Source organism: Colletes gigas, unplaced genomic scaffold (genome assembly GCF_013123115.1).
Source record: "Colletes gigas isolate AHSC1104 unplaced genomic scaffold, ASM1312311v1 Colletes_gigas_Sc00012, whole genome shotgun sequence".
Classification (NCBI taxonomy): domain Eukaryota; kingdom Metazoa; phylum Arthropoda; class Insecta; order Hymenoptera; family Colletidae; genus Colletes; species Colletes gigas.
In genome coordinates, this window is record NW_025106641.1 from 7489862 (window position 1) to 7504162 (window position 14301).

General features: G+C 44.9%; 1 protein-coding gene across 3 annotated transcripts in view; it reads right to left on the minus strand.

Annotated features, from left to right (window-relative positions):
- Window positions 1-13419, minus strand: part of LOC122399225 (papilin) — a 114653-nt gene extending 101234 nt beyond the window's left edge. For all 3 annotated transcript variants that reach the window (XM_043399749.1, XM_043399750.1, XM_043399748.1), the window contains exon 1: window positions 13296-13419. In XM_043399749.1, the coding sequence (XP_043255684.1) occupies window positions 13296-13318 (23 nt within the window). In that variant the 5' untranslated portion in view covers window positions 13319-13419. The remainder of the gene's footprint in view (window positions 1-13295) is intronic.
- Between the last annotated feature and the right edge of the window lie 882 nt (window positions 13420-14301).

A 14301-nucleotide genomic window follows, 5' to 3' on the forward strand; every position in this document is an offset into this window, starting at 1 on the left:
GCCAGTCGACGGCCTCAACGAGGGAGGGTTTCGAGGGGGATGCGCCGTGGGCACGCGAAGGGTTATTATAATGGGGTCTTTAGAATTCTTTGGACAAACAGGTCCTACTGTCCTACATCCCGGGGCTTCTGGATTGTAAAATCGAGGCGCTCTCGATCGCCACCTTTAAAAGACCACCGACACTCGTCAGCCTTCCGAGCTGTTCAAAACGTTTCCGGGGATCTGTACCTCGGAATTTCAGCAATTTGATACTTAATTGAACTGTTCGAACGAATCGTAATTCACTTTCGAAATATCTGCTCCGAGACAAATGAAATTTTTTAAAAGGCCGAGTTCCACCATCTATCATTTGCATCTTTATAGTCAGCTATAAACTGCAAACACAGGTTTGCTCGTTTCGACATATCGATCTACGGCGAAGACCTTCGTAATTAAAAAATTAATATTTAGCAATCTAAAAACTCATCGAGGCAGTATAAAATTATTCAAATTATATAAAAGAAACTTACGAGTATGGACGTAATAATTTTGATGATCCATAAAGCGATACGTTCGTAATTAAAATTAAAAACCGGATTTCTGAGTCGTTAGAAACTCCGTATGTTTACGTGGCAGCTTCGTAAATATAAATATGGAAATAAATAAAAATGTACAGGAAAATTGAACAGCTCAAATATTGATTCGCTTCATTAACATAAGCTTGGTAAGCTTTTCGAGTCTCGTCTCCTCGAAACGCGTTTAAGCTTCCGAAACAAAATTCAAGGTATCCTTATCTAAATATGTAAATCTAAAGTCATATTTACGACAGACTTTCCTACGAAACCCCGTTATCGAGAACCACTGAGAACGGCTTCGTCATATCATCTGCTTACGGATCATCGCCTTTACTCTCTCGAGGATGAATATCTCGATCGCGAAGGGGGATAAATCGTTTTTCAAACCGTAGACGTCCTTCACTTCCACAAATACGATCTCGTTTATCGTTCAATATTGTCCCGTGGAATTGATTGTCACGTTCCAACGCACGAAGATCGACTTCTTCGTAACATGTTCCCAAATCGTAGACCCGAGATATCCTATCCTTGTATCGATACGATACAAATATGGCCACGGTTTCCAATAATAGAAACTCCTTGCGTCATCGTCGGTTATTCCGGGTCTAATGTCAAAAATAAACAAACTTAAAGCCACGACTGTATCAAGAACAATAATTGAATTAGACTCTTTCGGCGATATTGAGTTCACCGAGACATGAAAGGAACGTGAAATTCTGCTATTTCGGGATCGAGTTAATTAAATCGAAAAGGTAGGATGGCGGTGAAATTACAGTCTGCTCTAGTCGATCGATCCCAGGACGATTCTTATCCCGCCATAAAGATAAATTAGAAAACAGTTGATGGGATAAAGACAAACGAGTCTGGAAGATTAAAGCACAAAAAATCGCAGCATCGAGGCAGGAAGGTGTTCGATGAAAAGACCGCGAATTCCTCTTCCGTTTTTTAATAAGACGACTGCTGGGTGGTAGAAAAAAAATAATTGAACGATGTTCGGCTAAATCGCCACATTGCACGAGCCCCGTCGAGCGAAAACAATTTGGTTCGATGCTCGAAGAGAACCGTACCATGCTCGCGGATGAAAGTTCCAGTCTGGTGCGTTCTCATCTTACAACGTAAGAGTCTGCGCCGCGGCAGCAATTGCGATCTATGCACCGGAAGTTCCGCGTAATGAGTGTCGGGGCTTCAAGAGAACGACGCGTACCATTAATACACCCATAAACTCGGTCGCTGCCTTACTGTTTCGCGAAAATCATTTTTGACACGCTGCCTCTTCCACCTCTCACTCTCGATCAACGTTATATTTATTTAATAACATCCGATCTCTATCCGTCGGATTACTTAATTCTGTTTTAATATTCATGAACCGCGATATTTCAATCTCGCGAGTGATACTTTTCTTTATTTTCGGAGGCTAGGAAGAGTGACATACTCATTAATTTCGCAGATAAGCCCAAGGGGTCTACGAACAAAATTGTACTCTACCGGTCGAAGACTAAATTAATTAATTCGAATATCAATTTCATTTGAAAAGAAAAATTTCCAATCTGATTATTTCGTATATTTACGCGTTAACGAGTTGTCTCGTTTTACAACCTTCCGATTCAATTACATTTTCCCCACTCTCTGTTCTGTAACCTAACCGATTATCGTACGACGACTCGGGGGGAGTAATTGCGTCCCGTTGATTCACGGAAATTCGTTTTCGAGGCTCGGTTCCGAAAAAATAATTACCAAAGACGGCGAAATTTGTTTCGGGGGAGTGGAAGGGCCCGAGTACGGTCCAGGCGTTGGTCGTCCTGTGGTTTTTCGACCGCAAAACGAGAAGACCATCGCCTGTGCCGCAAATCGCTCCGAACTGTCTGCTCTGTTATTAGTCGTCTCGTGCGAGCGGTCTGGTTCGCGACGATAAAATAAAATAAAACAGAAAAAAAAAAGAAGAAATACGCGAAAAAGGAAGAGCGCATTTCGGCGCGCTCCGCGCTCGTTATCCGTCACGCGGACGCATCTCGACGCTCGAAACGCCCGACTCGATTCGTTGTCCGGCGACGATAATAATTTTTGAGCGACAGTTATGACTGACAGGACACGTACAGCGGGCGCGAGAAAAACGGTTCGAGACAATGGGCTCTGGCATTTGCGCAGTTTCGCCCGTGAAACTCGACCCTGCTCGCCTAAACATACATTTTTCGTAGATAGAAATATTTTCGTCAAACTTAATTGAACAATATTTCGGTTCGACTTCAAACTTAACTTCCCGTCACAGAATTCGAGAAATTATTAAATAAGCGCGTCTCGTTCGTGTCGTACTATTTGAGCAAATAAAGATATTTGATACTTTACGGGTAGCAAACATGCGAGTGGAATATAAAGTGAAGGGTAATTACGTTTTTATATTTCCGGTCATTAGGAGAGAGCAAATAACGTGTCACAGTGTCATAAAACGCCATGCATCGTGTGTTTTAATTGATAAGTACAGGTATACCTGGCGTAAATAGGAAAAACCGAGCGAAACCAGTTCCCGTTCGGCGTATCGCAATTTCGATCGAAGAATTACGCGGCCACCTGTTCCCAACGTTATGTTGTAACGGGTTACATGCTTTTAAAGGTGAACGCGAATCGATTAACTTATAATAAATTGATTACGAGATTGACGCGTACGAAATAAATCATTGACTTGGCTTCTGGAAGTGGTCGCTCCAAATTTTCGTGCGCAGAATTTTAATCGCCCGTCAGATCTCTGCTTCACGAATACCTTACGACTGAGAACATTTATTGAATTTAATGTACGTACGTACTAGACTTAATAACGAAACTTGTCGATTATGGGTTAGACTAGATCAAAATCGTACCGCTGCCCAAAATTGGGCGTTTGGTCCCGTTTCGGACGCCATTGTTCCGCGGACGCGGAGCGCTGGTTTCTCGGCGTCGATGGTCGACGATCGAGCGTCAACGACCGCGGAAGCGTCTAAAATTTGCAAACGGTTTTCTGGGTCAGCGGTGCTCGTCCCCGAATTCCCTATAGCTGTAAGGAAAAGAGCAACGACGCGGACCGCGCTCTTCTACGAGCGGGAGCGTCGGATCAAGGCATCAGTAGTCGGTGGAGGAGGCAGACGGCCGGCCGAGAAAGTGGTGTGGCGGCGGACGCCGCGACGCTGGAACGTCGGTGCCGCGGGCACACGCGTCGCAAGAAGAACGAGGAAAGTGGGCGAGGAACCGAGAAGGAGGAAACTCGTCCGCGCGCGCCGCCAAGAGACGAGAAAAGCGCGGCGGCGGGCGACAGAGAAGCATCGCCAGGGACGAGCGGTGAGGATCGGTCGAGAAAGCTGCATAGGCGTCGACGACGGTGCGACGAGGACGCCGCGAGCGAACGGAGCAACAGAGTGCGACGTGTCAGGCCTCCGTGCTACCAGGAGAACATGATCGTGGACGCGACGCAGACGAAGGGCGTTCCATCGTTCCTGGAAAGAGGGAAAAAGACGAGGAACGAAACGTCGTGGCGAAAGAAAGAACCCTAAGAGTTGGAAGGAGAACAAAACCGGGGCTGGTGGGACGAGCGAGACCCCTCGTACGTCCTCCGTCGCTCCGTTCGAAGGGGGAACCGAGAAGAACTCTGCTACGGAGCAACAGGTTGCTGAGTTCAGGAGCCACCCCCTCGACTCCGGAGATGCGACCCCGGAGAAATTCCGTACCGATAGGCGCACGATACACGGCGTCGCGACGTCCACAACGAAATTAGCAAACACGAGATGATCGAACACCCGATCAAGACGGGTCAAGTCGTTCGATGGAAATCACATTTGTAGAAAATGTCCTCTAAACGATGTAGTTCCTGATATGGTAACGGTGGACGCTAATTGAAAATCTATTATGGTGGACATTGGTGGGGGCACACAATGAAGACAGTGACGGAAGTCTGTATTGTTTAACCAGTCAGCTCTGGCGACCTATTTTCAGAGCTTGTTTGTTTTATTTCATTTTGACCTACAAAAATTCCGGAATATATTTTAGTTTCCGCTAAAATTATAATTTAAATGGGAAATGGTAACACAGATGGCTGGTTAAATAATAGTAAGTGTGTCAAACATAATAATAATCTTCAACTTCGAAATGGGATGTTTCAGGATTTTCACGATCTATTCCCTGATTTTTCCCGATCAGCTCCGAGTCGCGTCGAAGTATGAGACGTAATTCTCTATCTAGATATCTAATTGCGATGGGATCGGCATCGCAGACGCGCACGAGCTACAGACAAACTGTCTGCCTCGCCACTACGGATCGCGGTCAGCCGCCACGTGAATCATATTTAATGCAACAACGGCGGCGAGCATCAGAAGCGATCGTAAACCTCCCTGTGCCACGGTGGCCGGCAACGCACCATGAATTTTTTGCTTCCCGTCAGTGGAACACGCCGCGAAGTGCAATTCTCCATGGTCATCTGGCCGTTCGTTGCGGATCGGTAGAACCCTGGGTCCCTCGATAAACGAGGAACGAACAACTAAAACCGCTCCTTCTCCGACGTTCATCGCCATACTCCGCTTGTATATTGTCCGTTTGTAACCGAGAAGGTATCCTCCTAACCTTTTCGCCGTTTAATTAAATATGAAATATTGCTAAAAAACGTATACCCTTCTGGCGATGAAAATTAGTTACTGTTATTATAAATACCCCAAGCCCGAGAGAAAACTTTATTCGCGAAATAAACAACGAATCCTTGTTTCGTTCGAGGCTGGGAATCTTTGCCCTCGGAGCAACAATGGACAATACTCGAGGAAGCTACAGAGACGGATTTCTTTCGCGTCGCATTGTTTTCCCCCCTCGAAGGTCTCACGCGGAAGGCTTTAGGGGAAGGTGTGATCATATCTTTTCTCAACCCTCTCATATCGAACCCCCTTTTGCTCCCTCGAATGAGCACCTCGTAATTACCGCGATCAAACGATGCAACGCGGAGTCGTATGTTTCTCTACTTATTGTTGTTCCTGTCTCTGTGATATTGCTGACATCAGGGGTGGATTATGACGCTCTAAGGGCTGGATGAGACATTCCACAGCCACCGTGGGGACCTTAGATTGATTGTGGTCTGACCATCGAGCACACGATTGTAATTCACAAACGGACGCAGGGACAGAGGGTAAGGGTCCTTATTGCTGCGTGTACGGAGGGGAAGTCCTTGCTAGCTGCGATTAATCGAAACGCGCACACGGTTTGATCGATGTATCGAAATTACGTGCGAATCTCTCCTTCAATAAAGGTATTACATTTGTATTATTCACCGAACCATAGAAATGCAAGTAAATAATCGATAAATGCAAAAGTTGCAACGATTTTATTCAATATGTCGACTCGAACGATACACTTCCACGAGTGCATTGACTTCGTAACCCATAAAGAACAGTTCAATTGGTTGCAACGACCATCCGGTCAAAACTTCCAGGAATTAATTACCGGCTCTCGTCAGGTTTGACATTGAAGAGAGGGTTAGAAATTATTAATCAACGATGCTATTTAAAAATCATTCCCCGTCGAATCGTTTGCCCACGAAAACTATTCGAAAATTATTTGCTAATAATTTTCAGCGTTCAGGGTACGAGCTATGAGTTTAAGAGAACTTTTGTCCACGAACGTGTTATCGCGTCTATATATTTTCGATTCTCTAGCAATTCCCGAACGAAAACCTAACGAGACAGAAAGAACGCTTCACCGCCCTTTTCTGCTCCACCTTATCGGCTTCGCGTCAGCTTCTATATAAACCAGACAAAATATTTAGGCGCGAAGTCAGCCTGGAACTTTATCCAGACGACACCCCCTCCTTCCGAAAGACACGAACCAGTTGCGCCAGTTCTACGACCTGTGCGACGTGGAACGCACGAAATCGAACGGAAGGTTTGAAGGTTGGAGGAAAGGGAATAAAAAAAAAAAGAAAAAAAGGAACCCGACGGTGCTCGCAACCCTTCGCGAGAGGACAAGAACCAGACGAGAGCGATCGAAAGAGCCATTGTTGGGAGGAATCGGGGACAGGATATTACTCGTTAGTTGTGATTCCAACTTTTTATTACGACATTGTTTCCCCTACCCTCTTCCTGTTAATGAAGTCTAAATTGGAATATTTAAAAACGTACTGCGCATTCACGAGCGGCCTCTAATTATAATAATCGCGGTATACCGTGAGAACGTAGAAACATCCAATTACAAGCATAACGTGAAACTGTTTAATAATTAAATTAAATTTAACGCTTGCTCGTTCGGATTATCGATTCTCTGTAATTAAATTCTATCAAGGGACAATAGTACAGTGCAAGACAAAAATTAATGTTATTTGTACGGGATTTGAATTTAAAAGAGATAACCAAGGACATAAACTTTGTCGAGAATTCGCGTTCAAATCCTAATTTATTAAAAAATTCGAGCAAGAATGGTTCCGTCCGAGATGTCTGAAATCCTGTGGACTGATTGTTCGCGATGAAAGTATTTGTCATTGTTGGACGACGTTCGAGTTCTGCGATAAAGGGGGAAACGTGGAAATCATGACACGCAAGTTCATGTGCAATTGATATATCCGTGCGATTAATGGCGCAGACGTCTCCGTAGACGTTCAAGGGCACACCAAAATACCATCGACCATCTCGTTTTCCCACAACCCATATCAATCCAGTTCTATAAATAATGGAGCTCCGTCCATCGAGTTCATAAATAATGGAATCGTACTCGGAGTATTGCTACTGACAAGAATTGACTGCCCGGTGCTGCTTTCGAGAATTCGAGGATGCATCGTCTGATATTATTCCACGTAGAAGAGTAACGCGTATCTCCCGGTGGACACTTCCACCAATCTATTTTTAATGGAAAAGTACGCGCGTCCATATTTTATGTATCCGTGCCCCGAGCGTGGAAATCGAATTCCACGTGGAAGGAAAAGTCGTACGGTGCGTCGTCGTTTTAACCACGATGATCGATTCTCGATGCACCCCGAAAACTACGTCGAAATTTTACCGCGTACCGTGTTTACAATGCAACGAATCCTTCAAACTTTCGACTGCAGCCTACGCTCGTGTATTTTGTACGGGGAAGTTAATTTCCCCGCACGTTTTGAAAATTGCGTACGCAAACGATAACCGGGAGAGGCGGCTCGTCGACAAACATCTCGACTCGAGAGTCTCGATCATCGAGTGGAGCTCGATGCATCGATTAACCCGCCGCGATGATTTACTTCCTCGCGCACGTTACGTTGGCACTCTGGAAAATTTGCGTTTCGCGATTGCATGTCGGATTTTAAAAGTCGAATGAAAATAATTACCATTTATCGACGCTCGATCAACCTTTTCGTTTCGCAAACATTCAGTTATAAATACTAAATTAATGTAATTACCTATTGCTATATTCTTTACGCTTCGTTCAAAGCCCGCCTGACAGCTGGCAACCTGACACACGCGCGTGCACAACTTTACGCCCGTTTAGGCGATTGCAATAGGCTTTCCACGATATCTAGAAAACTGAACGCGATCGAGGCTCGTTTTCTATGTCAGAACACTCGTAAATATCTAACGATGCAATCAACATCGTACGACCTTGATTTTTTTTAGGTCAAGGTCAATTTTGCGACAACTCTCTCCAATAAATCCCCGATCCAAGGGTGCAGGAATCCCGCTGTAGCCGGGAATATTTTATGGTTCGACTCTCGACGCGTCACGGTATACCGTTTTCCCCAGACGACGTGAGTTTACTGTCGTTCGACGGTCCTCCCCCCGCGTTTGGAAAGGTCGCGTCGGAAAGTCCAGAAACTAAAGGCGTGCATGTCCTTTTCGAGTGACCTTTCTTCTTCGGGGAAAAGCCTCGTTGGGACTGGCATACACGCGGAAAGTTTAGCGTCGACCGTTGACCTGGACTTCCCGAATTATTCAGGAAGAAGACCCCGGGGCTACGCCCGGCCCCCAGAGATATTGGAGTTGTTTCGTGAACGACGAAAGTTCGGATCTACAGTCCCGAAACGCGCGGGATACTTAATTCACGAGACTTCTCTTTGTCGCTTGCGCCCCCGTCGAGTCTCGTTACATTCGACCTATCCCTGAAATTCGATTAAATCGAACCCACGACCAAATTTAAGACCCAATACAAACACGTTAATGTTATTCCGAGGAACGTTGTGAAAAAGTATGATGATCCTTTCGACGAGATCTTATTATCAGGCGAAACGGAGTACGATAATGAATACTTCACGCTTGCTTCGCGTGCACGCAGAGTATAGGTGGCAATTAAGGGCAATGCAAACTGCTAAAGGGACAATAGTCGGCTGCGTCAAAGAAACATGCGGTTCTTATTAATTCATGCTCGTACCCTCTAAAAGCGGTTCTCGATCGTTTAGGCAAACTCCTCTGTTGCGAGTGCATCGTTGATTATTACGCTTAAAGGCTAGAGAAACCGATAAGAATTTGAATACTCTCTGGTATTACAAAGTTGCAAGAGAAATAGAATGACAGATATTAGCAACAGGAAAAGTAAGATAAGGCGTAATTACTAGAAACTGATGTAACAGACTAATTGGAAAGATAAGTTAAGAAAGATAAGTTATACTATGAAATATACGTACAGATAAGTTAATGGAAATAAATGGGAGGCAGAGTCGCTAGGAAGATTCTGTTAAAGAGAATAAAGCTTCGAGGTTCTTTCTAGAAAAAATTCACCCTGCACTTTTATACGAAAAACGAAAAAAAGGGTATCACAAACTTCTCGAAATAAACCGAGACAGTTGTCTTTCGTTCTTCCTAAGAAACATGTCCCCCAAAGCAAACATCGTGTCGCTCCACTTTCATAAACAGTCGCGATCAAATATTGCCCACAGAAAAGGATCTCGTTCGTGCAACGGGTATCGGAGTCAAACATATTTTTCTAGATCCCGAGATCAAAGCGTTTCCATGCAATATTCGGTACCATTTTCCTCCGTGGTAAAGTTCAACGTGCAGGGAAACAGTAATTTCTCCTCGTCGAACAAGAAAGACCGTGCAATGACAAATTCGGATCCCATTTTTTCAAACAAGGTTTAGCAAATAAGATCCACGCTCTATTTTTAATCTGAATTTCAACCAGGGGCGATCTCTCGAACTGTAATTATTCAGAGTATGCAATTAGTAATTTGTTAGGCTTTCAGGTTGATGGAGACGTTATTTTAGGGATATTTGGACGTTTTGGTGACAAATTAGTCGACTAAATCGGAGTTTTACCGTAACTTGTAGCGGATTGGGGTGGCTCGAGCGCCGGACCTGTACACAGCCGGGCAGAACGAATCTGCGCAAGGACTGCTGGCTGCGTATTAACTTATGGAACAGAAATAACAGAGCTTTCCCCCCCAAGGAGAGCCAAAATAACCCACGGAACACGGGATTGTCCGTGACGTACGGAGCCCGTTACTTGAGAGAGCTCTTCCCAACTTGGGAATTCCGAGTCGACGCGTATTCGCAGACGTCCATTTGTTTCTCGACACGACGACGTTATTTATTTCGACGTACGCTAACCCTCTCTGTTCTTCGTATCGCCTGTCGCGCGGAAACAGAAGTCGACAGGGACCGTTCGAGAAACGGTCCACAGGAGATCCGGTAAGGAACGGAGACGAAGGATGGATCTTCGCCGCTTTGAAGCGCGATTAGCCTTGACAGACGGTTCTTACGGTGGAAACGCGGCCTCGACTAATCGTTTTAAATGGCTTTGAATCGCTTAGGTTATCAAGGGGTTCCCAAAGGCATCCATTGGGCGCGTTGCACTCGTCCGCGTTGAATCTTACATAAAGCTTTTCGAATATTTTACAAGTCCTTCCAGAGTAACATCTTGGATTTAAAACACTTTTCGACTGCTAAAGAATTTAACTAATTTTACTAAAATACCTTCCCTTTCTCGGTCTCTAATGTTGTTCCGCTTTGCGCAAGCGTCTCGACGCGATTAGAAACTATTATGTAAAATTTAATTCCATATCTGGAATCGAGCCAAAACTCGCCAGGAACGGGGAGGAAAGAAGAAAATGGAAGAAATGGCTCGTCGAATATTTTCACGACTTCCCAGACGAGTGTTAATTACGATTTCTATCGAGAGCAAGGCCATCCGGAGGTTTTCTCTTCGATTCGAGCATCTCGAGGATTTCCTTTTGTTTCGTTTACGACGTGGGTCTCGTACGTCGAGACCGAGCACAGATGGGACACAGCTCACCGGAATATTACGAAACGAAATGATTGTGAAGAGTATGCAAGAAGTTGAGCACCAGAACGTGGAAGACATTGTTGAAAAAAGAACGACTAACCACGGTAGGGAATTAATAATGAATTAATAAATTATTGAACGTGGCGGCGGACCAAAGGACCAACCACTGGCGGGCTCGAGTGGGTCCAAGCCTCTGGCACGATAAGGCACGTGAAATTAATCGCGTTTCGTGTCGCACCCTTTTCCTAGTTCCTTTAAAATTTTTATTTCCCTCCCGCAAGCTCGATGGTTAATCTTGTGTTCGCCGCGAGCGTGACCCGGTCTGAATTTTAAATCTGACGTATTACACGCGTAGCCGGTGTACAGAGTCGGAAGGACGACATCTACATAGAGGCAAGAATTAGCATAAGCCATTGTCCTGCCAGCCGACTGGCCAGGAGAATGGTATCTGAAAGCTCGCTACAATAACCCTTTATAAACCGCAGGTGGAGTACTGTTATAACCGTAAATCGGATCGAAAACGTATCGCGTTCTCGTGATTCTATTCGGCCCATTCCTGAAATTACGACCTACCAATTAAACGATTATTATCGAGGGCCAGATATTACCCACATTCAATTACATCTGGACGTCTTGATAATACGCTCCGAGCACGATAATCGTACCCGGACGGAAATCGATTTACGCGACGATTATTCGAAAAGGTTATTTTCGAGCCAGTTTTCGGGATTTACAATATCACGCGTTTCTTATTAACGATTGAACTTTCCAATCTCGTACGAGTGTGTTCAAAAAAAGAAATTGTCGACCGTCGAAGCTTGAAAAATGGCTTCCTTCGAGGTTTTTCTCGAGCACCAAATATTTGAAGCTACAAACGCAGGATACTCGGTTATCAGGCTTCATATTTTTCTTCTGGAAAATAAGAGAACCGTACGATGGTTCGGAGAAATAGAACTTCTACTCGTCCACCCGTCCCCGGAGCATCGATTCGTAGAAAAGAAACAAACACTGGACTTCCGGCGACATTTCCTAACTCGCGTCTATATAATACCGAGTGATTCACGCACCGAGAGGGAAAATAACAACGATTTTATCTCCATCGCGTCCCGTTCGTGGCGTATCGTTGATTAAAGGCGACGATCTTTTTTACGGTTTAGCAAAAAGAGGAAAAATCGGTCGACACATGACGCAACGCGAGCAACGCCACGGTGTTTTGACAAATGACGAACAGCTTGGGGGAGAGGCACGCACATGTCTCTGCGTGGTCTCCGCGCGTCTCGAGGAACTCACCAGTGGGTCTACCCTCTTCGACGTATATGCGAATTGTGTGTCAGGAGGATCGTAAAAATCCCAGAAAGCCTCCGGAGGGATTTTTCGGTGGAATTTTCACACGAGCCGGTCCCGGGGAAACTGGACCCGTCGCGTTCAATTAAATTTCAACGGAAACACGTGAACCTACTTTGCGCTTTCAACTCGGGATCTATTCTCTGGGAACCGGAGGCAACGTTGCTTTTAATTTGTTGACATCCAGATCCGTCCAATGCAGAGGTTCGTTGGACCGTTTGAGATAATAGTCACGCGTTAAATTCGCGGATAATAATCAATTTTCTAAACCATGGAGTGTGTAAATGTAAATTTTTTATTAGACAGAAAATTACGCTGTCCTTGTATAAATGACGTCTGAAATTTCTATAAAACGGATCTTATTCAATCGAGATAACTAACGAACAATTTTGATGTATTTTGACAATAATTACTCTACATCTGGAACAAATATCCTAGTAATTGTGTAAATATTAAGCTTTTGGAGTATAACTGTACAATGACTCTTTATGATTGAATAAACAAGTGAAAAGATAATTGCTGGGAAACAGGTATAAAGGTTCCCTAGACAGTTTTTGATGGTGCCATAAATTTCTGCTTTACAGAACGCCAGGCTGATAATATAATTTGAATGGCGAGGATGTTAATGAGCGTATTTGTATAAGACAATACCGCGAGTAAGTAAATAGTCAAACAAATATTATGAAACGGTGAACAAACTTTGCCTCGAAGTATGTAAACATTCAGGCGCGTAAGAAAGAATTCACTTTCGCTTATCGACGTACCGATCTACGCGTCTCGACGAAGCAGAGCGATCGAACGAGATCGAAGAACCGGCGAATGATGCGGACAAACGCGGCTCCGAAATTATGTCACAATTGTGCACCGCGTATATGGCGTAACACAGTCGGATAAGCGGCGTAATGAGGACGATAAAAATGCGTCAACCGGTTATTTTTAGAGGTTTTACGAGTTTCGTCATTAATAGATTGTCGAACGGATCTCTCATAGAAATCGAAGCCGAAATCTTCAATGGGGGATACATCGAGCGATTCGACGAGACCATCGTCGTGAAACGATACAAATTGTTCCGTTACGAGCAATTAATGGACGAGCTCGTTGGAATAAAATGTGGAACGCGTTCGCCAGCAACAAGTCCCTAAACGAGTCTGTGAAAATTGTTTCGTTCGCGATATCGAGTGGTAACGGGTTGAGATAAATAATAGTTTCACTAACCACGTGCTCCTGGCGGCCGTCATTCCCGTTGAGGATGACCCCGGACGACGACGGAAACCGGAAAACCCCTCTCGACACTGTCGTAAGAACCGAAGAAACAACGCGCACCACCTCCGCGGTCGGGAGTCGGCCACTGACTGAACGTGACTCTGATTCTCTGGAACCGGGAGGAGGCTGCGTCGACCGGTCAGGGACCACGAGCCTGCGGCCTTCTGACACTCAAGTCACCGTCAATTTCTCCCCTACCCCTCTCTTTTACCGCTCTTCCTCTTTCGCTGGCCGTTGCGTTTCGTTTGCACTCTTTTTTCTTCAGAAACAGACGGTACCGTCTTTGCTAGGGAATTTCATTCCCCGTCCGTTTACCTTTCCTTTCGTTTTCGAGCCAATAGCCGCCGTAACTTCGAGCATTCGTGATAACGCGACGACTATCGGTCGACGAGACGTTTTCTAAATAGGCGAAGTTAACGTGAAAGCAAGAGAGAAGACCGATGGCTCTTGTCAACGTCGAATATAACTTTTTTCACGTTTTTGCGTTTTTGCGTGCCTGTTAGCAGTGAAAAATCATGGTAATAACACGACGCCCTGGAGCACCTGTCCACCATTTTGCCCTCCTCTGTCACCGAGGCGAAACTTTTATATTTTCCAATGTATCTACGCAACGCGAGACGAGATCAAACACGAAAATATTCTGTATAACTCAAATCGTCGTTAGTAAATTCTGAAAAAAATAGTGCCTCGCTGTTCGCGATGGAATCGTACCCGCGGCTGTGTACGTTTCCGTCGACTCGAATGGTCGCCAGCTGTCCAATTGAAAACCCACTCGAGCTGGCCATTTAAGTTCAACCAATTTCGAGAACTCGCCCGAATCTCTGCACTTGAAATCCAACGGTACAGATAAATTCCGAAGGCTCGCCTTTGCCAAGCAATCTTTGTTGATACAAGAGTTAATTTTGTCTTGTCAACCTTGAACTAGTGTATTCACAACCAACCATTCTGTTTGCATTTA